The following is a 23,279-nucleotide window of genomic DNA, read 5'->3' as shown; positions in this document are numbered from 1 at the left end:
CCAAGACGCAGACAAGTAGCTGACTACGACGCGAAAAAGGCGTCGGACATACAGAAACTCTTCAGGAGTCATCCCAGGAGGGCAGTGGAGAGCATCCTGTCCGATAAGTCACCCTATTGCGACATTCCCGCGGAGGAGGTGGAAAAGCATTTCCGCCAAGTCTACGGGAATGTCGGGATGGGGGGCTTGGAGGACGAGGGTGACGACTCGGTCTACCGTCGCACGACGGAGACCGAGAAGAAACTGCTCCTCGAAAGGATCACTCCTGAGGAAGTGACGAGACGCATGTCTAGAACCAAGAACACCGCCCCGGGCCCCGATGGCCTCACCTACGGCGACCTGAGGGCGGTCGATAGACATGGACGAATTCTCTCTTTTATCTTCAACAGATGCCTGAAGGAGGCCAGGACACCGGCCGCGTGGAAGACCTCTCGGACTGTCCTCCTGCACAAAGGGGGGGACCGCCAGGACATCGGCAACTGGAGGCCCATAGCGCTTGGCAACACCATCGCCAAGCTGTACGCCGGGGTGCTTGCTGACCGCATACTATCTTGGGCGGTCAGCGGGAAGAAGATGCACCCGGCTCAAAAGGGCTTCCGGGAGTTCGAGGGGTGCCACGAGCACAATTTCACCCTTCAGGCAGCTGTTGACGAAATGAGACGCAGACGTTCCCGAATCGCACTGGCTTGGCTTGACCTACGGAACGCGTTCGGGTCCATCCCGCACCAACACCTCCAGAACACCCTGAGGAGGATGGACTTGCCTGAGGAGATGAGGAGGACCGTGGAGGAGTTGCAGAAGGGCTCCACGGTCGTGAAGACGACCAGCGGCGACACCGGCGTCATCGACATCTGCGCCGGTGTCAAGCAGGGGTGCCCGTTATCACCGACCATTTTCAACTTGGGAATGGAGCCGGTGATACGGGCGGTCGCTGGTGAGGCAGGCAAGTCCGGAGTCGTCGTCCAGGGGCAAAACATCGCCATCCTGGCCTACGCGGACGACTTGGTGCTGGTGGCCCGGGACCAGGAGCACCTGCAGCGCCTGCTGAACATCGCGGGAGAAGAGGCGACCGCTGCAGGTCTACAGTTCAAGCCAAGCAAGTGCGCAACGCTGGACCTCAACTTTGCAGCAAACCAGCCCGTGCAGCCGTCCCAACTCACCATCCAGGGGGCGGCCATTTCCAGCCTGAAGGACGGCGAAGCGTACCGGTACCTCGGGGTCCCGTTCGGGTTCCACGTGGACCAGACCCCCGAGGAGGACCTGGTGCGCTTGGGCGAGGACGTCAAGAAGATCGACGAGTCACTCCTCGCCCCGTGGCAGAAGATCGCCGCGACCAACATCTTCCTTCTGCCCAGGCTGGAATTCATCTTGCGGGCTGGTAATGTTAAAAAGAAAAACTTGACCGACATCGACAAGAGGCTGAAGGCCTGCGCAAAGGGCTGGCTCCATTTGCCCAAAAGGGCATCGCCTGAGATGGTCTTCATTGGCCATCAACACGGCGGCGCAGGTCTTCTCCCTCTTTCCGACTTGACTGACATATTGACCATCGTGCAGGGATATCGACTCCTCCATTCCCGTGACCCCAACGTGAGAGTGCTCGCCTGGGGTCGCCTGAAGGAGGTAGTGCGGAGGAAGCTGAGGAGACCGCCAACCACCGGTGATCTCGCAGAGTACCTTAGTGGTAGTCTGCGGGATGACTTTGGAAGGGAAAGCGGCGACTTCAGTTCCCTCTTCACGCAGGTTCGCTCCGCGTCACGCCGTATCGCCGCGCGCATAGGCTTGAGCTGGAGATGGTCGGACGAGCTAAGGGAGATGCAGATTTCGTTCCGGGACATGAATGACGGGGCTGAAGACCGCCCCCCCTTCATCAGGGTTCCTCCGAAGGCCGTAAGGCAACTGACGGGTGCCCTGAAGATCGCGGTGCGGCGCTACTACCTGAACAAGGTAAGCGCCAAGCCCGATCAAGGGAAAGTCATTCGTGCCTCGGCGAAATCTGAAGCCTCCAATCACTTCCTGGCAGGAGGGAGATACACCAGGTTTTGTGATTGGAGGTTCATCTTTAGGGCTCGGCTCGATCTGCTCCCGCTCAATGCCTGTCGCCGTTGGGAAACCAACGGGGACAAGCGGTGTCGGCGATGTGGCTACGCGGAGGAGACCCTGCCCCACGTCGTTAATCACTGCACGATGCACTCAAGGACGTGGCAGCATAGACATAATGCTGTCCAAGACCGACTACACAGGGCTCTGATTGGACGCCGGGGAAAAGGTGACGATGAAATCAGAGTCAACAAACAAGTACCTGGCACTGACTCGACTCTTAGACCAGACCTGGTTATAACTAACCAGGCCGACAAGACTGTGACATTGATCGACGTAGCAGTACCGTTCGAGAACAACGAGGGAGCTCTGCTGGCAGCCAGGACCGCGAAGGAGGAGAAGTACGCCGCCCTGGCAGAGACCATCCGCCAGCAGGGATACCGGTCATCGGTCGCCGCCATCGTCGTGGGAAGCCTGGGGACGTGGGACTCGCAGAACGACCCCGTCCTGAAGTCCCTGGGCCTACCTCGACGATTCTGCACCACCATGCGGCGACTGATGGTCAGCGACGTCATCCGCTGGACCCGGGACTGCTACGTCGAACACATCACGGGACATAGACAGTATGAAGACGGCTCCGGAGGCTGAAAAGGAAAGGACAAAAGTGAAGTCGTGTAAAATCATTTCCCCCCCTCTTTCCATACTTCTTCATTGTAAAACCTTTCTCTGTCCCCTTTCTCTTTTATTTACTCTATGAGCCATAGTGTATGAATGGCCACGCCGTGGTGTATAAACGGCCCCCCCCAAAAGTGTAAACCCTCCCCGTGAGAGACTTAAACATATAAAACATTTTATAAAAAAAAACACTCGTGCGAGAAGCCTATATTATTATAATATTTCCCCAAAATAAAGGGGCAAAAAGACTTGTTCCCCGGCTCCCTCATTTGGAGGGAGCCGGTCATGTATAAATTATATATTAATTATAAGTTGCTTAAAACTCTGTATGAAAGAATTTTCAAATAAACATTTTAAATCTGTTCTTATCAGCTTAATATCTGATACGTCCCGCATTGCGGGACCAGAATATTAATCTGATTTTTGGACATTGGCGGGGTACCCGGAGTTTACTCCATCCCTGCCGCGGGTTGGCCCGGCATTGCAGTACCGTCGGGATCGGCCCATCATTAAAAAGGTCCACTTAAAAGCTGATGAGAACAGATTGAAGCTTAAATTGATCCGCGAAAATTATTTATTTTCGCACTTGCAAATTTCAGGCGATCCGGCTGGAAAAATATTCGCGAAATTGCATTTTCGCGGAGAGAAGCGATTTTATTCCATGCGAGCGGAGCAAAAGTAATGTAATCCAAATTGAAGCAGCACAACGAAGTATTAAAAGGAATGAATTATTAAAAGGAGAGAAACTTGGGAAGAAAAAAAATCCCATCTGAAGAGAGTCGTCGTCACTTTAAAGTGTAAGTGTAACAATAAATACAATTTTGTGAAAATAATGCAATTATTTTTTCTGCTTTCAATGCAACGTCAACAACAACAACGTCTTGTCTCCTCAGTATTCCATCATTGGAGACGACGACAACTGTTGAAGAGAGGCGCCGGATCACGTTTCAAACTTTGGCGTGTGACGCCCCTTCCTTCCAGCTGTTTACCTCCCCCCCGAAGAGATGGCGCGCGCGCGCTCCCGGCAAGGAGCGTCATTCAAGACGACCCGACGCGAATCGACTCGCGGAAATAGGTGAGTTCCACTCTTTTACCTTAGTTTTTGAACACCAATCTTTCCACAGAATTTATGCGAAGATAATTCTTGTAAAAGGAGTGTGTGTTTGATGAAAAAAAATTGAACGGAAAAGAAACTCAATACATCGGAGGAAACGACCGATCGCGAGCACTCGGGAAAAATTGGAAAAATGTTTGCAAAAAAATTTTCAGAAATTTTTTGCGAATTTCGCGGAAATCGATGCCCATTTTCGCGATATTTTTCGAGAAAATGGAAAATATAAACAATGGAGAAATCTGGTTTTCCATCTTGTGCAATTGAAAGCGCCACTTTTTTACAGCCTTTTCGATTCCTATTCTCCGATTTGAAGAAAACCCTAATTTGTTTATATTTGAAGAAACCCTAATTTATGTATTTATTTATTTATAAGGAAAGCGTATTTTTACTAATGACGATTAATGCAAAGTAAGTGAACAGCACACGATTTTAAATCTCTACCACACAGGAAGTGAAGTGAAGAGGAAGCCCGTTTTTCGAAAAACTGTCGACCACTGAATACTGGCGAAAAGGGCCCTTTATTACCGCCCTGGATGCCCCCCTCCATTTTCGGAATGTTTGAAAATTGCGCCCGACCTTTCCCGGGAAGCGGGGAGAGAGCTTGCAATACGTCTCGTGTGTCGCTCACAGAGATGGCACGACCTAGCGAAGGACTCCGCGTTGCAATTTACTGTCTCGCCTCCGGACTCCGGGGACGCAATTGCTCCGGCCCTCCTGCCCCCCGCGCCCCCCCAAAACTTTTCTTGCTGCAGGAAAACAAGGAAGCCTTCGGAAACACCCCCGCAGGACCCTACGCGAATTCTCCCCGACCAATGCCACCCCGCGGCGCCTACGCCAATCCTGCGCCCTCCGCCCCAAGTGCTCCGGGGTCGTCCCTACACATGTAAATATTGCAGAAAAGGGCTCCCTTATCGCTTCTCGGCCTTATGGCTAAGATCAAAGTGTAGTATCTGTTCTTATCAGCTTAATATCTGATACGTCCCGCATTGCGGGACCAGAATATTAATCTGATTTTTGGACATTGGCGGGGTACCCGGAGTTTACTCCATCCCTGCCGCGGGTTGGCCCGGCATTGCAGTACCGTCGGGATCGGCCCATCATTAAAAAGGTCCACTTAAAAGCTGATGAGAACAGATTGAAGCTTAAATTGATCCGCGAAAATTATTTATTTTCGCACTTGCAAATTTCAGGCGATCCGGCTGGAAAAATATTCGCGAAATTGCATTTTCGCGGAGAGAAGCGATTTTATTCCATGCGAGCGGAGCAAAAGTAATGTAATCCAAATTGAAGCAGCACAACGAAGTATTAAAAGGAATGAATTATTAAAAGGAGAGAAACTTGGGAAGAAAAAAAATCCCATCTGAAGAGAGTCGTCGTCACTTTAAAGTGTAAGTGTAACAATAAATACAATTTTGTGAAAATAATGCAATTATTTTTTCTGCTTTCAATGCAACGTCAACAACAACAACGTCTTGTCTCCTCAGTATTCCATCATTGGAGACGACGACAACTGTTGAAGAGAGGCGCCGGATCACGTTTCAAACTTTGGCGTGTGACGCCCCTTCCTTCCAGCTGTTTACCTCCCCCCCGAAGAGATGGCGCGCGCGCGCTCCCGGCAAGGAGCGTCATTCAAGACGACCCGACGCGAATCGACTCGCGGAAATAGGTGAGTTCCACTCTTTTACCTTAGTTTTTGAACACCAATCTTTCCACAGAATTTATGCGAAGATAATTCTTGTAAAAGGAGTGTGTGTTTGATGAAAAAAAATTGAACGGAAAAGAAACTCAATACATCGGAGGAAACGACCGATCGCGAGCACTCGGGAAAAATTGGAAAAATGTTTGCAAAAAAATTTTCAGAAATTTTTTGCGAATTTCGCGGAAATCGATGCCCATTTTCGCGATATTTTTCGAGAAAATGGAAAATATAAACAATGGAGAAATCTGGTTTTCCATCTTGTGCAATTGAAAGCGCCACTTTTTTACAGCCTTTTCGATTCCTATTCTCCGATTTGAAGAAAACCCTAATTTGTTTATATTTGAAGAAACCCTAATTTATGTATTTATTTATTTATAAGGAAAGCGTATTTTTACTAATGACGATTAATGCAAAGTAAGTGAACAGCACACGATTTTAAATCTCTACCACACAGGAAGTGAAGTGAAGAGGAAGCCCGTTTTTCGAAAAACTGTCGACCACTGAATACTGGCGAAAAGGGCCCTTTATTACCGCCCTGGATGCCCCCCTCCATTTTCGGAATGTTTGAAAATTGCGCCCGACCTTTCCCGGGAAGCGGGGAGAGAGCTTGCAATACGTCTCGTGTGTCGCTCACAGAGATGGCACGACCTAGCGAAGGACTCCGCGTTGCAATTTACTGTCTCGCCTCCGGACTCCGGGGACGCAATTGCTCCGGCCCTCCTGCCCCCCGCGCCCCCCCAAAACTTTTCTTGCTGCAGGAAAACAAGGAAGCCTTCGGAAACACCCCCGCAGGACCCTACGCGAATTCTCCCCGACCAATGCCACCCCGCGGCGCCTACGCCAATCCTGCGCCCTCCGCCCCAAGTGCTCCGGGGTCGTCCCTACACATGTAAATATTGCAGAAAAGGGCTCCCTTATCGCTTCTCGGCCTTATGGCTAAGATCAAAGTGTAGTATCTGTTCTTATCAGCTTAATATCTGATACGTCTGGGGATGGAGCCGGTGATACGGGCGGTCGCTGGAGAAGCAGGCAAGTCCGGAGTCGTCGTCCAGGGGCAGGACATCGCCATCCTGGCATACGCCGACGACTTGGTGCTGGTGGCCCGAGACGAGGAGCACCTGCAGCGCCTGCTGACCATCGCAGGAGAGAAGGCAACAGCAGCAGGATTAGAATTCAAGCCAAGCAAGTGCGCCACGCTGGACCTAAATTTCTCTACGAACCAGCCCGTGCAGCCGTCCCAGCTAACCATCCAGGGATCGGCCATCTCCAGTCTGAAGGACGGCGAGGCGTACCGGTACCTCGGGGTCCCCTTCGGTTTCCACGTGGACCAGACGCCCGAGGAGGACCTGGTGCGCTTGGGCGAGGACGTCAGCAAGATCGACGAGTCTCTCCTCGCCCCGTGGCAGAAGATCGCCGCCACCAACATCTTCCTGCTGCCCAGACTGGAGTTCATCTTGCGGGCTGGTAACGTAAAGAAAAAATATCTGACTGACATTGACAAGAAGCTGAAGGCCTGCGCAAAGGGCTGGCTCCATTTGCCCAAAAGGGCATCGCCTGAGATGGTCTTCATTGGCCATCAACATGGCGGCGCAGGTCTTCTCCCTCTTTCTGACTTGACCGACATCTTGACCATTGTACAGGGTTATAGACTCCTCCATTCCCGTGACCCCAACGTGAGAGTGCTCGCCTGGGGTCGCCTGAGGGAGGTAGTGCGGAGGAAGCTGAGGAGGCCGCCAACCACCGGTGATCTCGCAGAGTACCTTAGCGGTAGTCTGCGGGATGACTTTGGAAGGGAAAGCGGTGACTTCAGCTCCCTCTTCACGCAGGTTCGTTCCGCGTCACGCCGTATCGCCGCGCGCATTGGATTGAGTTGGAGATGGTCGGACGAGCTAAAGGAGATGCAGATTTCGTTCCGCGACATGAATGACGGTTCAGAAGATCGACCACCTTTCATCAGGGTTCCCCCGAAGGCCGTGAGGCAACTGACGGGTGCCCTGAAGGTCGCGGTGCGGCGCTACTACCTGAACAAGGTAAGCGCCAAGCCCGACCAAGGTAAAGTCATTCGTGCCTCGGCGAAGTCTGAAGCCTCCAATCACTTCCTGGCAGGAGGGAGGTACACCAGGTTTTGTGATTGGAGGTTCATCTTTAGGGCTCGGCTCGACCTGCTCCCACTCAATGCCTGTCGCCGTTGGGAAACCAACGGGGACAAGCGGTGTCGGCGATGCGGCTACGCGGAAGAGACCCTGCCCCATGTCATTAACCACTGTACAATGCATTCAAGGACGTGGCAGCGTAGACATAACGCTGTCCAAGACCGACTCTACAAGGCTCTGATTGGACGCCGGGGAAAAGGTGACGATGAAATCAGAGTCAACAAACAAGTACCTGGCACCGACTCGACTCTTAGACCAGACCTGGTTATAACTAACCAGGCCGACAAGACTGTGACTCTGATCGACGTAGCGGTCCCATTCGAGAATACGGACGACGCACTGCTGGCAGCCAGGACCGCAAAGGAGGAGAAGTATGCCGCCCTGGCAGAGACCATCCGCCAGCAGGGAAGCAGAACATCGGTCGCCGCCATCGTCGTGGGAAGCCTGGGGACTTGGGACCCGAAGAACGATCCCGTCCTGAAATCCCTGGGCCTACCTCGACGATACTGCAACACCATGCGGCGGCTAATGGTGAGCGACGTCATCCGATGGTCGCGGGACTGCTACGTCGAGCACATCACGGGTCACCGACAATACGAGGACGGCTCCGGAGGCTGAAATAAAGACAAAAGTGAAGTCGTATTAAAATCATTTTCCCTTTTTTTTCCTTTTTCCGTACTTCTTCTTTTGTAAAACCTTTTTCTGTCCCCTTTCTTTTATGAGCCATAGTGTATAAATGGACAAAATGCCGTAGTTTATAAACGGCTCCCCAAGTGTCACCCCCCCCTAAAGTGAAACCCCCCAAAATGTGAACATATTACCTGTACTATATAAAAAAAAACAAATGTGTGAGAAGCAGTATAACCATATAAACATTCCCTGAAAAAAAAAAAGGGCAAAGACTTGTTCCCCGGCTCCCTCACTTGGAGGGAGCCGGACTTGTATCAAATATACATATGTAAGTTGCTAATTGAATATTTTAAACTCTGTATTTAAAGAATTTTAAATAAACATTTTTATCTGTTCTTATCAGCTTAATATCTGATACGTCCCGCATTGCGGGACCAGAATATTAATCTGATTTTTGGACATTGGCGGGGTACCCGGAGTTTACTCCATCCCTGCCGCGGGTTGGCCCGGCATTGCAGTACCGTCGGGATCGGCCCATCATTAAAAAGGTCCACTTAAAAGCTGATGAGAACAGATTGAAGCTTAAATTGATCCGCGAAAATTATTTATTTTCGCACTTGCAAATTTCAGGCGATCCGGCTGGAAAAATATTCGCGAAATTGCATTTTCGCGGAGAGAAGCGATTTTATTCCATGCGAGCGGAGCAAAAGTAATGTAATCCAAATTGAAGCAGCACAACGAAGTATTAAAAGGAATGAATTATTAAAAGGAGAGAAACTTGGGAAGAAAAAAAATCCCATCTGAAGAGAGTCGTCGTCACTTTAAAGTGTAAGTGTAACAATAAATACAATTTTGTGAAAATAATGCAATTATTTTTTCTGCTTTCAATGCAACGTCAACAACAACAACGTCTTGTCTCCTCAGTATTCCATCATTGGAGACGACGACAACTGTTGAAGAGAGGCGCCGGATCACGTTTCAAACTTTGGCGTGTGACGCCCCTTCCTTCCAGCTGTTTACCTCCCCCCCGAAGAGATGGCGCGCGCGCGCTCCCGGCAAGGAGCGTCATTCAAGACGACCCGACGCGAATCGACTCGCGGAAATAGGTGAGTTCCACTCTTTTACCTTAGTTTTTGAACACCAATCTTTCCACAGAATTTATGCGAAGATAATTCTTGTAAAAGGAGTGTGTGTTTGATGAAAAAAAATTGAACGGAAAAGAAACTCAATACATCGGAGGAAACGACCGATCGCGAGCACTCGGGAAAAATTGGAAAAATGTTTGCAAAAAAATTTTCAGAAATTTTTTGCGAATTTCGCGGAAATCGATGCCCATTTTCGCGATATTTTTCGAGAAAATGGAAAATATAAACAATGGAGAAATCTGGTTTTCCATCTTGTGCAATTGAAAGCGCCACTTTTTTACAGCCTTTTCGATTCCTATTCTCCGATTTGAAGAAAACCCTAATTTGTTTATATTTGAAGAAACCCTAATTTATGTATTTATTTATTTATAAGGAAAGCGTATTTTTACTAATGACGATTAATGCAAAGTAAGTGAACAGCACACGATTTTAAATCTCTACCACACAGGAAGTGAAGTGAAGAGGAAGCCCGTTTTTCGAAAAACTGTCGACCACTGAATACTGGCGAAAAGGGCCCTTTATTACCGCCCTGGATGCCCCCCTCCATTTTCGGAATGTTTGAAAATTGCGCCCGACCTTTCCCGGGAAGCGGGGAGAGAGCTTGCAATACGTCTCGTGTGTCGCTCACAGAGATGGCACGACCTAGCGAAGGACTCCGCGTTGCAATTTACTGTCTCGCCTCCGGACTCCGGGGACGCAATTGCTCCGGCCCTCCTGCCCCCCGCGCCCCCCCAAAACTTTTCTTGCTGCAGGAAAACAAGGAAGCCTTCGGAAACACCCCCGCAGGACCCTACGCGAATTCTCCCCGACCAATGCCACCCCGCGGCGCCTACGCCAATCCTGCGCCCTCCGCCCCAAGTGCTCCGGGGTCGTCCCTACACATGTAAATATTGCAGAAAAGGGCTCCCTTATCGCTTCTCGGCCTTATGGCTAAGATCAAAGTGTAGTATCTGTTCTTATCAGCTTAATTTCCTTTGATTTGTATTTTTTAACGTAAATTTTCCTCCCGATCTTTTTCATGAACAGCTACACTTTCGTTTCCGTGCCTCTCTGAAGAGTCCCGGATGGGCCCCCACCAGTGGTAAGCCCCCCGGGATACTCTCAGAGAGAAGGGGTAACAGGACACTAGGCGCCTGCTCTGCTCACTTCCCCTCTTTCTCCCCCCCCTCCCCCAATGGCCCCACGGTCCATTGCCTCCTCAAGGCGGGCCGTGGGACCCAATGCCCCTTCTGGGCTCCCCGGATCCACTACGGATCATCCGAATCGCCCCTTCTGGGCGAATATCCCCCGGGCTGGCACCGGATCCTTCAGATCCGACGCCGTTTCAAAGCCCCCCTCCCCCGGGCGCACTGCCGGATCCCTTCTGGACCGGCAGCCTAAGCACCGGGTTTCCCCCGTCCCCTGGTGCACTGCCGGGTCCCTTCTGGACCGGTAGTTTGAGCACCAAGCCGCCCCCGACCCCTGGTGCAGCGCCAGGCCTCTTCCAGGCCGGTGTAGTGTGCACCAGGTTTCCCTCGCTTCCCCCGATCCGCGGGCGCGTCACGCCCGATCGGTGGTGAATAATTTAATTCTCCCCCCTCCTCCCCGGCCCCCTCAGGGCACCAGGGGACGCCCTCCGTCGAGTCCCGTAAGGACCGACGCAGAGCGGGCGATTCAAACGGCGCGCGCTTCGCCAAGACCCGTTTTTCCGCTTTTCCCGCCATCCCGTTGGTAAATTCACGCTCGGCGCGCCTCACGCCCGACGGAATTACCACTCATTCCTCCCCTGATCGCAATACTCGGTGAAAGACGTCATCTTTCACAGTTGCGACAGGAAAACTCCCTAAAACATTCAAATCTCCTCCCGGTCCCGCCCAGAAGGGCCGAGAAGCGTGGTAGTGCGCCCTCAGCGCCAACCCTCGGCGGCCGCCTGAACTTTCTCCAGGCGGACGCCGCCGCGCATTTCAAAAGTTTGAAAATTGTAATTTTCTATTTCGCGGCCCTTCAGGCCGCGGAAAAGACCCCCCGTACCCCCGTTGTTACCTTTTGGCCATTGTTAATGTCCTTAGAAATTTTTATAGCCCTTAAAAGGACAATTTTTCCTTTTCCCGTCCTTAAAAGGACGATTTAATTAACGATTTAATTAAACTTCTTCCACGGTCCTTAAGACCGCGGAAGAGTGCCCCCCGGCCCCTCCCCATGCGCTAACAACCCCCAATGCCCCCACGTCCCCCCCGTAAAAACGGGGGGGCGGGGGCCGCGAAAAAAGCCCCGGAAACACCGGGTGCCAAAACCTCCGCCCCCCCATCCTCCTCTCGTACTTTGCGAAGGAGGAGAGCCGAGGCATCAGCGCCCGGCTCCCCCACTACTCCCCCCGCCCCCCCTAGGTCACCCGGCGGCGCGCCCGAATGCGATTCGCCACTAAGGACGCGCCGTCCCCGTCCATTTGTACGCTATGGCTCACCAGTGTATTCTAATGTATCTTCTCCTTCTTCTTCTCCTTCTTGCGTCCGAAAGATCCCCTTAGAGACCTTTTCCCCCCTTTCTGACGTCACCTATTCCCCCCCTCACTCCCGCTCTTCCTCTCCTCCCTCCCCATCCCTCGACGACTTCACGACGCCCCCGGATTCATCCTCGGCCAGACGTCCAGCGCTGGTTCCTTCCCAGGACTCTCCCCAGACAGCCCCCGTCCCCCAGACGACTGACAGGGTCACGACGAGTCTCCTGACCGGCACCACGGTGTCGGCCAAGAGAGTCGATAATCAACTTGTGGTTTTCTTCCCCGTGGCGGATAGCTTAGGTTGCACCGAGCCCGGATGCCCCACGTCATTCCGAGCTTCTGCGTGGACGGCGACAAGGAGAAGCCTGCTGAGGCACCTCAAGGAGCAGCACGGCCTGACACTGACATCCGTCAACGCCTGCTCCATCTGCGGCAAGACTATCGGCCGCAAGCCATCCACGCACCCTTGCTTGAAGGGAGGTACCAGCAAGGAAGCGGAAGAACCTGAGGCATTCCGGTATCGGTGCGAACAATGCACCTTTGCATGTCCTACCCGCCGTGGATTAGCGAACCACAAGTCGACCCATAAAAGACCTCCCCCCTTGATTGTCCCCCTTCAGGAGGCAATCGAGGAGACTGCTAGATGCGCAACGCCGCCCAACGTGACCGAGGTGCAAATTTCCGTACCAAGAGCAGCTGAACCGGCCGAACACCCGGAGCCGGAACCGCCCCCCGTGATCGGTGACTTTGAGATCCCGTCACCGCCGCCTGGAAATGAAGAACATCCGCCACCAGCAGAAGCAGCAGAAGATCTGGCAGCACCACGACCTGTCGGGCCCACAGGAGGACCGAAGGAGAAACTGTGGCTCGACCGATTGGCCAATACATCCGGCCAATCATGGGAAGAATTCGAGGTCGTGGTAGAAGAACTGGTGGCCAGCATCCAGGCGGAGCGGAAAAAGGAGGCAAAGGAAGCAGACGGAAAGGAAGCACCTCGGCCGCGAAACGTTGCGCATAAACCACCGACCAGACGCAGACAAGTACCGGACTACGACGCCAAAAAGGCGTCGGACATACAAAAACTCTTCCGGAGCCACCCCAGAAGGGCAGTTGAAAGCATCCTTTCTGAGAAGTCTCCCTATTGCGATATACCCGCGGAGGAGGTGGAAAAGCATTTCCGCCAAATCTACGGGGATGTCGGGATTGGGGGCTTCGAAGATACGGATGATGAATCGGTCTACCGTCGAACAACGGAGACCGAGAAGAAACTGCTCCTCGAAAGGGTGACTCCTGAAGAGGTGACGAGACGCATGTCTAGGACGAAGAACACCGCTCCAGGCCCCGATGGCCTCACCTACGGCGACCTGAGGGCGGTCGATAGACATGGACTTATTCTTTCTGCAATCTTTGACAGGTGCCTGAAGGAGGCCAGAACACCGGCCTCGTGGAAGACCTCTCGAACCGTCCTCCTGCACAAAGGGGGGGACCGCCGGGACATCGGCAACTGGAGGCCCATTGCGCTTGGCAATACCATCGCCAAGCTATACGCCGGGGTGCTGGCTGACCGCATACTATCCTGGGCGGTCAGCGGGAAGAAGATGCACCCGGCTCAAAAGGGCTTCCGGGAGTTCGAGGGGTGCCACGAGCACAATTTCACCCTTCAGACAGCTGTCGACGAGGCAAGACGCAGACACTCCCACATCGCACTGGCTTGGCTTGACCTTCGAAACGCGTTCGGGTCCATTCCGCACCAGCACCTCCAGAAGACCTTAAGGAGGATGGACTTGCCTGAGGAGATGAGGAGGACCGTGGAGGAGCTGCAGAAGGGCTCCACGGTAGTGAAGACGTCCAGCGGCGACACCGGCGTCATTGACATCTGCGCCGGTGTCAAGCAGGGGTGCCCGTTATCGCCGACCATCTTCAATCTGGGGATGGAGCCGGTGATACGGGCGGTCGCTGGAGAAGCAGGCAAGTCCGGAGTCGTCGTCCAGGGGCAGGACATCGCCATCCTGGCATACGCCGACGACTTGGTGCTGGTGGCCCGAGACGAGGAGCACCTGCAGCGCCTGCTGACCATCGCAGGAGAGAAGGCAACAGCAGCAGGATTAGAATTCAAGCCAAGCAAGTGCGCCACGCTGGACCTAAATTTCTCTACGAACCAGCCCGTGCAGCCGTCCCAGCTAACCATCCAGGGATCGGCCATCTCCAGTCTGAAGGACGGCGAGGCGTACCGGTACCTCGGGGTCCCCTTCGGTTTCCACGTGGACCAGACGCCCGAGGAGGACCTGGTGCGCTTGGGCGAGGACGTCAGCAAGATCGACGAGTCTCTCCTCGCCCCGTGGCAGAAGATCGCCGCCACCAACATCTTCCTGCTGCCCAGACTGGAGTTCATCTTGCGGGCTGGTAACGTAAAGAAAAAATATCTGACTGACATTGACAAGAAGCTGAAGGCCTGCGCAAAGGGCTGGCTCCATTTGCCCAAAAGGGCATCGCCTGAGATGGTCTTCATTGGCCATCAACATGGCGGCGCAGGTCTTCTCCCTCTTTCTGACTTGACCGACATCTTGACCATTGTACAGGGTTATAGACTCCTCCATTCCCGTGACCCCAACGTGAGAGTGCTCGCCTGGGGTCGCCTGAGGGAGGTAGTGCGGAGGAAGCTGAGGAGGCCGCCAACCACCGGTGATCTCGCAGAGTACCTTAGCGGTAGTCTGCGGGATGACTTTGGAAGGGAAAGCGGTGACTTCAGCTCCCTCTTCACGCAGGTTCGTTCCGCGTCACGCCGTATCGCCGCGCGCATTGGATTGAGTTGGAGATGGTCGGACGAGCTAAAGGAGATGCAGATTTCGTTCCGCGACATGAATGACGGTTCAGAAGATCGACCACCTTTCATCAGGGTTCCCCCGAAGGCCGTGAGGCAACTGACGGGTGCCCTGAAGGTCGCGGTGCGGCGCTACTACCTGAACAAGGTAAGCGCCAAGCCCGACCAAGGTAAAGTCATTCGTGCCTCGGCGAAGTCTGAAGCCTCCAATCACTTCCTGGCAGGAGGGAGGTACACCAGGTTTTGTGATTGGAGGTTCATCTTTAGGGCTCGGCTCGACCTGCTCCCACTCAATGCCTGTCGCCGTTGGGAAACCAACGGGGACAAGCGGTGTCGGCGATGCGGCTACGCGGAAGAGACCCTGCCCCATGTCATTAACCACTGTACAATGCATTCAAGGACGTGGCAGCGTAGACATAACGCTGTCCAAGACCGACTCTACAAGGCTCTGATTGGACGCCGGGGAAAAGGTGACGATGAAATCAGAGTCAACAAACAAGTACCTGGCACCGACTCGACTCTTAGACCAGACCTGGTTATAACTAACCAGGCCGACAAGACTGTGACTCTGATCGACGTAGCGGTCCCATTCGAGAATACGGACGACGCACTGCTGGCAGCCAGGACCGCAAAGGAGGAGAAGTATGCCGCCCTGGCAGAGACCATCCGCCAGCAGGGAAGCAGAACATCGGTCGCCGCCATCGTCGTGGGAAGCCTGGGGACTTGGGACCCGAAGAACGATCCCGTCCTGAAATCCCTGGGCCTACCTCGACGATACTGCAACACCATGCGGCGGCTAATGGTGAGCGACGTCATCCGATGGTCGCGGGACTGCTACGTCGAGCACATCACGGGTCACCGACAATACGAGGACGGCTCCGGAGGCTGAAACAAAGACAAAAGTGAAGTCGTATTAAAATCATTTTCCCTTTTTTTTTTTTTTCCTTTTTCCGTACTTCTTCTTTTGTAAAACCTTTTTCTGTCCCCTTTCTTTTATGAGCCATAGTGTATAAATGGACAAAATGCCGTAGTTTATAAACGGCTCCCCAAGTGTCACCCCCCCCTAAAGTGAAACCCCCCAAAATGTGAACATATTACCTGTACTATATAAAAAAAAAAAAACAAATGTGTGAGAAGCAGTATAACCATATAAACATTCCCTGAAAAAAAAAGGGCAAAGACTTGTTCCCCGGCTCCCTCACTTGGAGGGAGCCGGACTTGTATCAAATATACATATGTAAGTTGCTAATTGAATATTTTAAACTCTGTATTTAAAGAATTTTAAATAAACATTTTTATCTGTTCTTATCAGCTTAATATCTGATACGTCCCGCATTGCGGGACCAGAATATTAATCTGATTTTTGGACATTGGCGGGGTACCCGGAGTTTACTCCATCCCTGCCGCGGGTTGGCCCGGCATTGCAGTACCGTCGGGATCGGCCCATCATTAAAAAGGTCCACTTAAAAGCTGATGAGAACAGATTGAAGCTTAAATTGATCCGCGAAAATTATTTATTTTCGCACTTGCAAATTTCAGGCGATCCGGCTGGAAAAATATTCGCGAAATTGCATTTTCGCGGAGAGAAGCGATTTTATTCCATGCGAGCGGAGCAAAAGTAATGTAATCCAAATTGAAGCAGCACAACGAAGTATTAAAAGGAATGAATTATTAAAAGGAGAGAAACTTGGGAAGAAAAAAAATCCCATCTGAAGAGAGTCGTCGTCACTTTAAAGTGTAAGTGTAACAATAAATACAATTTTGTGAAAATAATGCAATTATTTTTTCTGCTTTCAATGCAACGTCAACAACAACAACGTCTTGTCTCCTCAGTATTCCATCATTGGAGACGACGACAACTGTTGAAGAGAGGCGCCGGATCACGTTTCAAACTTTGGCGTGTGACGCCCCTTCCTTCCAGCTGTTTACCTCCCCCCCGAAGAGATGGCGCGCGCGCGCTCCCGGCAAGGAGCGTCATTCAAGACGACCCGACGCGAATCGACTCGCGGAAATAGGTGAGTTCCACTCTTTTACCTTAGTTTTTGAACACCAATCTTTCCACAGAATTTATGCGAAGATAATTCTTGTAAAAGGAGTGTGTGTTTGATGAAAAAAAATTGAACGGAAAAGAAACTCAATACATCGGAGGAAACGACCGATCGCGAGCACTCGGGAAAAATTGGAAAAATGTTTGCAAAAAAATTTTCAGAAATTTTTTGCGAATTTCGCGGAAATCGATGCCCATTTTCGCGATATTTTTCGAGAAAATGGAAAATATAAACAATGGAGAAATCTGGTTTTCCATCTTGTGCAATTGAAAGCGCCACTTTTTTACAGCCTTTTCGATTCCTATTCTCCGATTTGAAGAAAACCCTAATTTGTTTATATTTGAAGAAACCCTAATTTATGTATTTATTTATTTATAAGGAAAGCGTATTTTTACTAATGACGATTAATGCAAAGTAAGTGAACAGCACACGATTTTAAATCTCTACCACACAGGAAGTGAAGTGAAGAGGAAGCCCGTTTTTCGAAAAACTGTCGACCACTGAATACTGGCGAAAAGGGCCCTTTATTACCGCCCTGGATGCCCCCCTCCATTTTCGGAATGTTTGAAAATTGCGCCCGACCTTTCCCGGGAAGCGGGGAGAGAGCTTGCAATACGTCTCGTGTGTCGCTCACAGAGATGGCACGACCTAGCGAAGGACTCCGCGTTGCAATTTACTGTCTCGCCTCCGGACTCCGGGGACGCAATTGCTCCGGCCCTCCTGCCCCCCGCGCCCCCCCAAAACTTTTCTTGCTGCAGGAAAACAAGGAAGCCTTCGGAAACACCCCCGCAGGACCCTACGCGAATTCTCCCCGACCAATGCCACCCCGCGGCGCCTACGCCAATCCTGCGCCCTCCGCCCCAAGTGCTCCGGGGTCGTCCCTACACATGTAAATATTGCAGAAAAGGGCTCCCTTATCGCTTCTCGGCCTTATGGCTAAGATCAAAGTGTAGTATCTGTTCTTATCAGCTTAATATCTGATACGTCCCGCATTGCGGGACCAGAATATTAATCTGATTTTTGGACATTGGCGGGGTACCCGGAGTTTACTCCATCCCTGCCGCGGGTTGGCCCGGCATTGCAGTACCGTCGGGATCGGCCCATCATTAAAAAGGTCCACTTAAAAGCTGATGAGAACAGATTGAAGCTTAAATTGATCCGCGAAAATTATTTATTTTCGCACTTGCAAATTTCAGGCGATCCGGCTGGAAAAATATTCGCGAAATTGCATTTTCGCGGAGAGAAGCGATTTTATTCCATGCGAGCGGAGCAAAAGTAATGTAATCCAAATTGAAGCAGCACAACGAAGTATTAAAAGGAATGAATTATTAAAAGGAGAGAAACTTGGGAAGAAAAAAAATCCCATCTGAAGAGAGTCGTCGTCACTTTAAAGTGTAAGTGTAACAATAAATACAATTTTGTGAAAATAATGCAATTATTTTTTCTGCTTTCAATGCAACGTCAACAACAACAACGTCTTGTCTCCTCAGTATTCCATCATTGGAGACGACGACAACTGTTGAAGAGAGGCGCCGGATCACGTTTCAAACTTTGGCGTGTGACGCCCCTTCCTTCCAGCTGTTTACCTCCCCCCCGAAGAGATGGCGCGCGCGCGCTCCCGGCAAGGAGCGTCATTCAAGACGACCCGACGCGAATCGACTCGCGGAAATAGGTGAGTTCCACTCTTTTACCTTAGTTTTTGAACACCAATCTTTCCACAGAATTTATGCGAAGATAATTCTTGTAAAAGGAGTGTGTGTTTGATGAAAAAAAATTGAACGGAAAAGAAACTCAATACATCGGAGGAAACGACCGATCGCGAGCACTCGGGAAAAATTGGAAAAATGTTTGCAAAAAAATTTTCAGAAATTTTTTGCGAATTTCGCGGAAATCGATGCCCATTTTCGCGATATTTTTCGAGAAAATGGAAAATATAAACAATGGAGAAATCTGGTTTTCCATCTTGTGCAATTGAAAGCGCCACTTTTTTACAGCCTTTTCGATTCCTATTCTCCGATTTGAAGAAAACCCTAATTTGTTTATATTTGAAGAAACCCTAATTTATGTATTTATTTATTTATAAGGAAAGCGTATTTTTACTAATGACGATTAATGCAAAGTAAGTGAACAGCACACGATTTTAAATCTCTACCACACAGGAAGTGAAGTGAAGAGGAAGCCCGTTTTTCGAAAAACTGTCGACCACTGAATACTGGCGAAAAGGGCCCTTTATTACCGCCCTGGATGCCCCCCTCCATTTTCGGAATGTTTGAAAATTGCGCCCGACCTTTCCCGGGAAGCGGGGAGAGAGCTTGCAATACGTCTCGTGTGTCGCTCACAGAGATGGCACGACCTAGCGAAGGACTCCGCGTTGCAATTTACTGTCTCGCCTCCGGACTCCGGGGACGCAATTGCTCCGGCCCTCCTGCCCCCCGCGCCCCCCCAAAACTTTTCTTGCTGCAGGAAAACAAGGAAGCCTTCGGAAACACCCCCGCAGGACCCTACGCGAATTCTCCCCGACCAATGCCACCCCGCGGCGCCTACGCCAATCCTGCGCCCTCCGCCCCAAGTGCTCCGGGGTCGTCCCTACACATGTAAATATTGCAGAAAAGGGCTCCCTTATCGCTTCTCGGCCTTATGGCTAAGATCAAAGTGTAGTATCTGTTCTTATCAGCTTAATATCTGATACGTCCCGCATTGCGGGACCAGAATATTAATCTGATTTTTGGACATTGGCGGGGTACCCGGAGTTTACTCCATCCCTGCCGCGGGTTGGCCCGGCATTGCAGTACCGTCGGGATCGGCCCATCATTAAAAAGGTCCACTTAAAAGCTGATGAGAACAGATTGAAGCTTAAATTGATCCGCGAAAATTATTTATTTTCGCACTTGCAAATTTCAGGCGATCCGGCTGGAAAAATATTCGCGAAATTGCATTTTCGCGGAGAGAAGCGATTTTATTCCATGCGAGCGGAGCAAAAGTAATGTAATCCAAATTGAAGCAGCACAACGAAGTATTAAAAGGAATGAATTATTAAAAGGAGAGAAACTTGGGAAGAAAAAAAATCCCATCTGAAGAGAGTCGTCGTCACTTTAAAGTGTAAGTGTAACAATAAATACAATTTTGTGAAAATAATGCAATTATTTTTTCTGCTTTCAATGCAACGTCAACAACAACAACGTCTTGTCTCCTCAGTATTCCATCATTGGAGACGACGACAACTGTTGAAGAGAGGCGCCGGATCACGTTTCAAACTTTGGCGTGTGACGCCCCTTCCTTCCAGCTGTTTACCTCCCCCCCGAAGAGATGGCGCGCGCGCGCTCCCGGCAAGGAGCGTCATTCAAGACGACCCGACGCGAATCGACTCGCGGAAATAGGTGAGTTCCACTCTTTTACCTTAGTTTTTGAACACCAATCTTTCCACAGAATTTATGCGAAGATAATTCTTGTAAAAGGAGTGTGTGTTTGATGAAAAAAAATTGAACGGAAAAGAAACTCAATACATCGGAGGAAACGACCGATCGCGAGCACTCGGGAAAAATTGGAAAAATGTTTGCAAAAAAATTTTCAGAAATTTTTTGCGAATTTCGCGGAAATCGATGCCCATTTTCGCGATATTTTTCGAGAAAATGGAAAATATAAACAATGGAGAAATCTGGTTTTCCATCTTGTGCAATTGAAAGCGCCACTTTTTTACAGCCTTTTCGATTCCTATTCTCCGATTTGAAGAAAACCCTAATTTGTTTATATTTGAAGAAACCCTAATTTATGTATTTATTTATTTATAAGGAAAGCGTATTTTTACTAATGACGATTAATGCAAAGTAAGTGAACAGCACACGATTTTAAATCTCTACCACACAGGAAGTGAAGTGAAGAGGAAGCCCGTTTTTCGAAAAACTGTCGACCACTGAATACTGGCGAAAAGGGCCCTTTATTACCGCCCTGGATGCCCCCCTCCATTTTCGGAATGTTTGAAAATTGCGCCCGACCTTTCCCGGGAAGCGGGGAGAGAGCTTGCAATACGTCTCGTGTGTCGCTCACAGAGATGGCACGACCTAGCGAAGGACTCCGCGTTGCAATTTACTGTCTCGCCTCCGGACTCCGGGGACGCAATTGCTCCGGCCCTCCTGCCCCCCGCGCCCCCCCAAAACTTTTCTTGCTGCAGGAAAACAAGGAAGCCTTCGGAAACACCCCCGCAGGACCCTACGCGAATTCTCCCCGACCAATGCCACCCCGCGGCGCCTACGCCAATCCTGCGCCCTCCGCCCCAAGTGCTCCGGGGTCGTCCCTACACATGTAAATATTGCAGAAAAGGGCTCCCTTATCGCTTCTCGGCCTTATGGCTAAGATCAAAGTGTAGTATCTGTTCTTATCAGCTTAATATCTGATACGTCCCGCATTGCGGGACCAGAATATTAATCTGATTTTTGGACATTGGCGGGGTACCCGGAGTTTACTCCATCCCTGCCGCGGGTTGGCCCGGCATTGCAGTACCGTCGGGATCGGCCCATCATTAAAAAGGTCCACTTAAAAGCTGATGAGAACAGATTGAAGCTTAAATTGATCCGCGAAAATTATTTATTTTCGCACTTGCAAATTTCAGGCGATCCGGCTGGAAAAATATTCGCGAAATTGCATTTTCGCGGAGAGAAGCGATTTTATTCCATGCGAGCGGAGCAAAAGTAATGTAATCCAAATTGAAGCAGCACAACGAAGTATTAAAAGGAATGAATTATTAAAAGGAGAGAAACTTGGGAAGAAAAAAAATCCCATCTGAAGAGAGTCGTCGTCACTTTAAAGTGTAAGTGTAACAATAAATACAATTTTGTGAAAATAATGCAATTATTTTTTCTGCTTTCAATGCAACGTCAACAACAACAACGTCTTGTCTCCTCAGTATTCCATCATTGGAGACGACGACAACTGTTGAAGAGAGGCGCCGGATCACGTTTCAAACTTTGGCGTGTGACGCCCCTTCCTTCCAGCTGTTTACCTCCCCCCCGAAGAGATGGCGCGCGCGCGCTCCCGGCAAGGAGCGTCATTCAAGACGACCCGACGCGAATCGACTCGCGGAAATAGGTGAGTTCCACTCTTTTACCTTAGTTTTTGAACACCAATCTTTCCACAGAATTTATGCGAAGATAATTCTTGTAAAAGGAGTGTGTGTTTGATGAAAAAAAATTGAACGGAAAAGAAACTCAATACATCGGAGGAAACGACCGATCGCGAGCACTCGGGAAAAATTGGAAAAATGTTTGCAAAAAAATTTTCAGAAATTTTTTGCGAATTTCGCGGAAATCGATGCCCATTTTCGCGATATTTTTCGAGAAAATGGAAAATATAAACAATGGAGAAATCTGGTTTTCCATCTTGTGCAATTGAAAGCGCCACTTTTTTACAGCCTTTTCGATTCCTATTCTCCGATTTGAAGAAAACCCTAATTTGTTTATATTTGAAGAAACCCTAATTTATGTATTTATTTATTTATAAGGAAAGCGTATTTTTACTAATGACGATTAATGCAAAGTAAGTGAACAGCACACGATTTTAAATCTCTACCACACAGGAAGTGAAGTGAAGAGGAAGCCCGTTTTTCGAAAAACTGTCGACCACTGAATACTGGCGAAAAGGGCCCTTTATTACCGCCCTGGATGCCCCCCTCCATTTTCGGAATGTTTGAAAATTGCGCCCGACCTTTCCCGGGAAGCGGGGAGAGAGCTTGCAATACGTCTCGTGTGTCGCTCACAGAGATGGCACGACCTAGCGAAGGACTCCGCGTTGCAATTTACTGTCTCGCCTCCGGACTCCGGGGACGCAATTGCTCCGGCCCTCCTGCCCCCCGCGCCCCCCCAAAACTTTTCTTGCTGCAGGAAAACAAGGAAGCCTTCGGAAACACCCCCGCAGGACCCTACGCGAATTCTCCCCGACCAATGCCACCCCGCGGCGCCTACGCCAATCCTGCGCCCTCCGCCCCAAGTGCTCCGGGGTCGTCCCTACACATGTAAATATTGCAGAAAAGGGCTCCCTTATCGCTTCTCGGCCTTATGGCTAAGATCAAAGTGTAGTATCTGTTCTTATCAGCTTAATATCTGATACGTCCCGCATTGCGGGACCAGAATATTAATCTGATTTTTGGACATTGGCGGGGTACCCGGAGTTTACTCCATCCCTGCCGCGGGTTGGCCCGGCATTGCAGTACCGTCGGGATCGGCCCATCATTAAAAAGGTCCACTTAAAAGCTGATGAGAACAGATTGAAGCTTAAATTGATCCGCGAAAATTATTTATTTTCGCACTTGCAAATTTCAGGCGATCCGGCTGGAAAAATATTCGCGAAATTGCATTTTCGCGGAGAGAAGCGATTTTATTCCATGCGAGCGGAGCAAAAGTAATGTAATCCAAATTGAAGCAGCACAACGAAGTATTAAAAGGAATGAATTATTAAAAGGAGAGAAACTTGGGAAGAAAAAAAATCC

The 23,279-nt window shown here is 50.4% G+C and overlaps 1 protein-coding gene, 8 non-coding genes and 2 pseudogenes across 9 annotated transcripts in view; all 11 read left to right on the top strand.

The window, feature by feature from the left end:
* The window catches only part of LOC139695656 (uncharacterized), a gene marked incomplete at its 3' end in the record, with an annotated part of 73,958 nt that extends 60,728 nt beyond the window's left edge, over positions 1–13,230 (top strand). Inside the window, exons 8-9 of the mRNA XM_071594468.1 lie at positions 12,100–12,441; positions 12,553–13,230. Coding sequence (XP_071450569.1) covers positions 12,100–12,441; positions 12,553–13,230 — 1,020 coding nt within the window. The remainder of the gene's footprint in view (positions 1–12,099; positions 12,442–12,552) is intronic.
* On the top strand, positions 3,031–3,224 carry LOC139695677 (U2 spliceosomal RNA). The gene has a single exon (XR_011702355.1). It is a non-coding gene; the product is annotated as a U2 spliceosomal RNA (small nuclear RNA).
* Positions 4,737–4,929, top strand: LOC139695695 (U2 spliceosomal RNA). Its single transcript, XR_011702362.1, has one exon. It is a non-coding gene; the product is annotated as a U2 spliceosomal RNA (small nuclear RNA).
* Positions 6,442–6,528, top strand: LOC139695683 (U2 spliceosomal RNA; annotated as a pseudogene).
* LOC139695673 (U2 spliceosomal RNA) lies at positions 8,663–8,851 on the top strand. The gene has a single exon (XR_011702351.1). It is a non-coding gene; the product is annotated as a U2 spliceosomal RNA (small nuclear RNA).
* On the top strand, positions 10,364–10,469 carry LOC139695684 (U2 spliceosomal RNA; annotated as a pseudogene).
* Positions 13,231–16,016: 2,786 nt separating the features above from the next.
* Positions 16,017–16,205, top strand: LOC139695672 (U2 spliceosomal RNA). Its single transcript, XR_011702350.1, has one exon. It is a non-coding gene; the product is annotated as a U2 spliceosomal RNA (small nuclear RNA).
* A 1,512-nt stretch (positions 16,206–17,717) lies between these two features.
* LOC139695692 (U2 spliceosomal RNA) lies at positions 17,718–17,910 on the top strand. Its single transcript, XR_011702361.1, has one exon. It is a non-coding gene; the product is annotated as a U2 spliceosomal RNA (small nuclear RNA).
* A 1,512-nt stretch (positions 17,911–19,422) lies between these two features.
* On the top strand, positions 19,423–19,615 carry LOC139695680 (U2 spliceosomal RNA). Its single transcript, XR_011702358.1, has one exon. It is a non-coding gene; the product is annotated as a U2 spliceosomal RNA (small nuclear RNA).
* Positions 19,616–21,127: 1,512 nt separating this feature from the next.
* On the top strand, positions 21,128–21,320 carry LOC139695668 (U2 spliceosomal RNA). Its single transcript, XR_011702347.1, has one exon. It is a non-coding gene; the product is annotated as a U2 spliceosomal RNA (small nuclear RNA).
* Positions 21,321–22,832: 1,512 nt separating this feature from the next.
* Positions 22,833–23,025, top strand: LOC139695657 (U2 spliceosomal RNA). The gene has a single exon (XR_011702336.1). It is a non-coding gene; the product is annotated as a U2 spliceosomal RNA (small nuclear RNA).
* The last annotated feature ends 254 nt before the right edge of the window (positions 23,026–23,279 follow it).

Source organism: Hetaerina americana, unplaced genomic scaffold (assembly GCF_022747635.1).
Source record: "Hetaerina americana unplaced genomic scaffold, ioHetAmer1.1.p SCAF_614, whole genome shotgun sequence".
Classification (NCBI taxonomy): domain Eukaryota; kingdom Metazoa; phylum Arthropoda; class Insecta; order Odonata; family Calopterygidae; genus Hetaerina; species Hetaerina americana.
The sequence above is the reverse complement of the archived record's forward strand: the minus strand, read 5'-3'. Positions and strand labels throughout refer to the sequence as shown.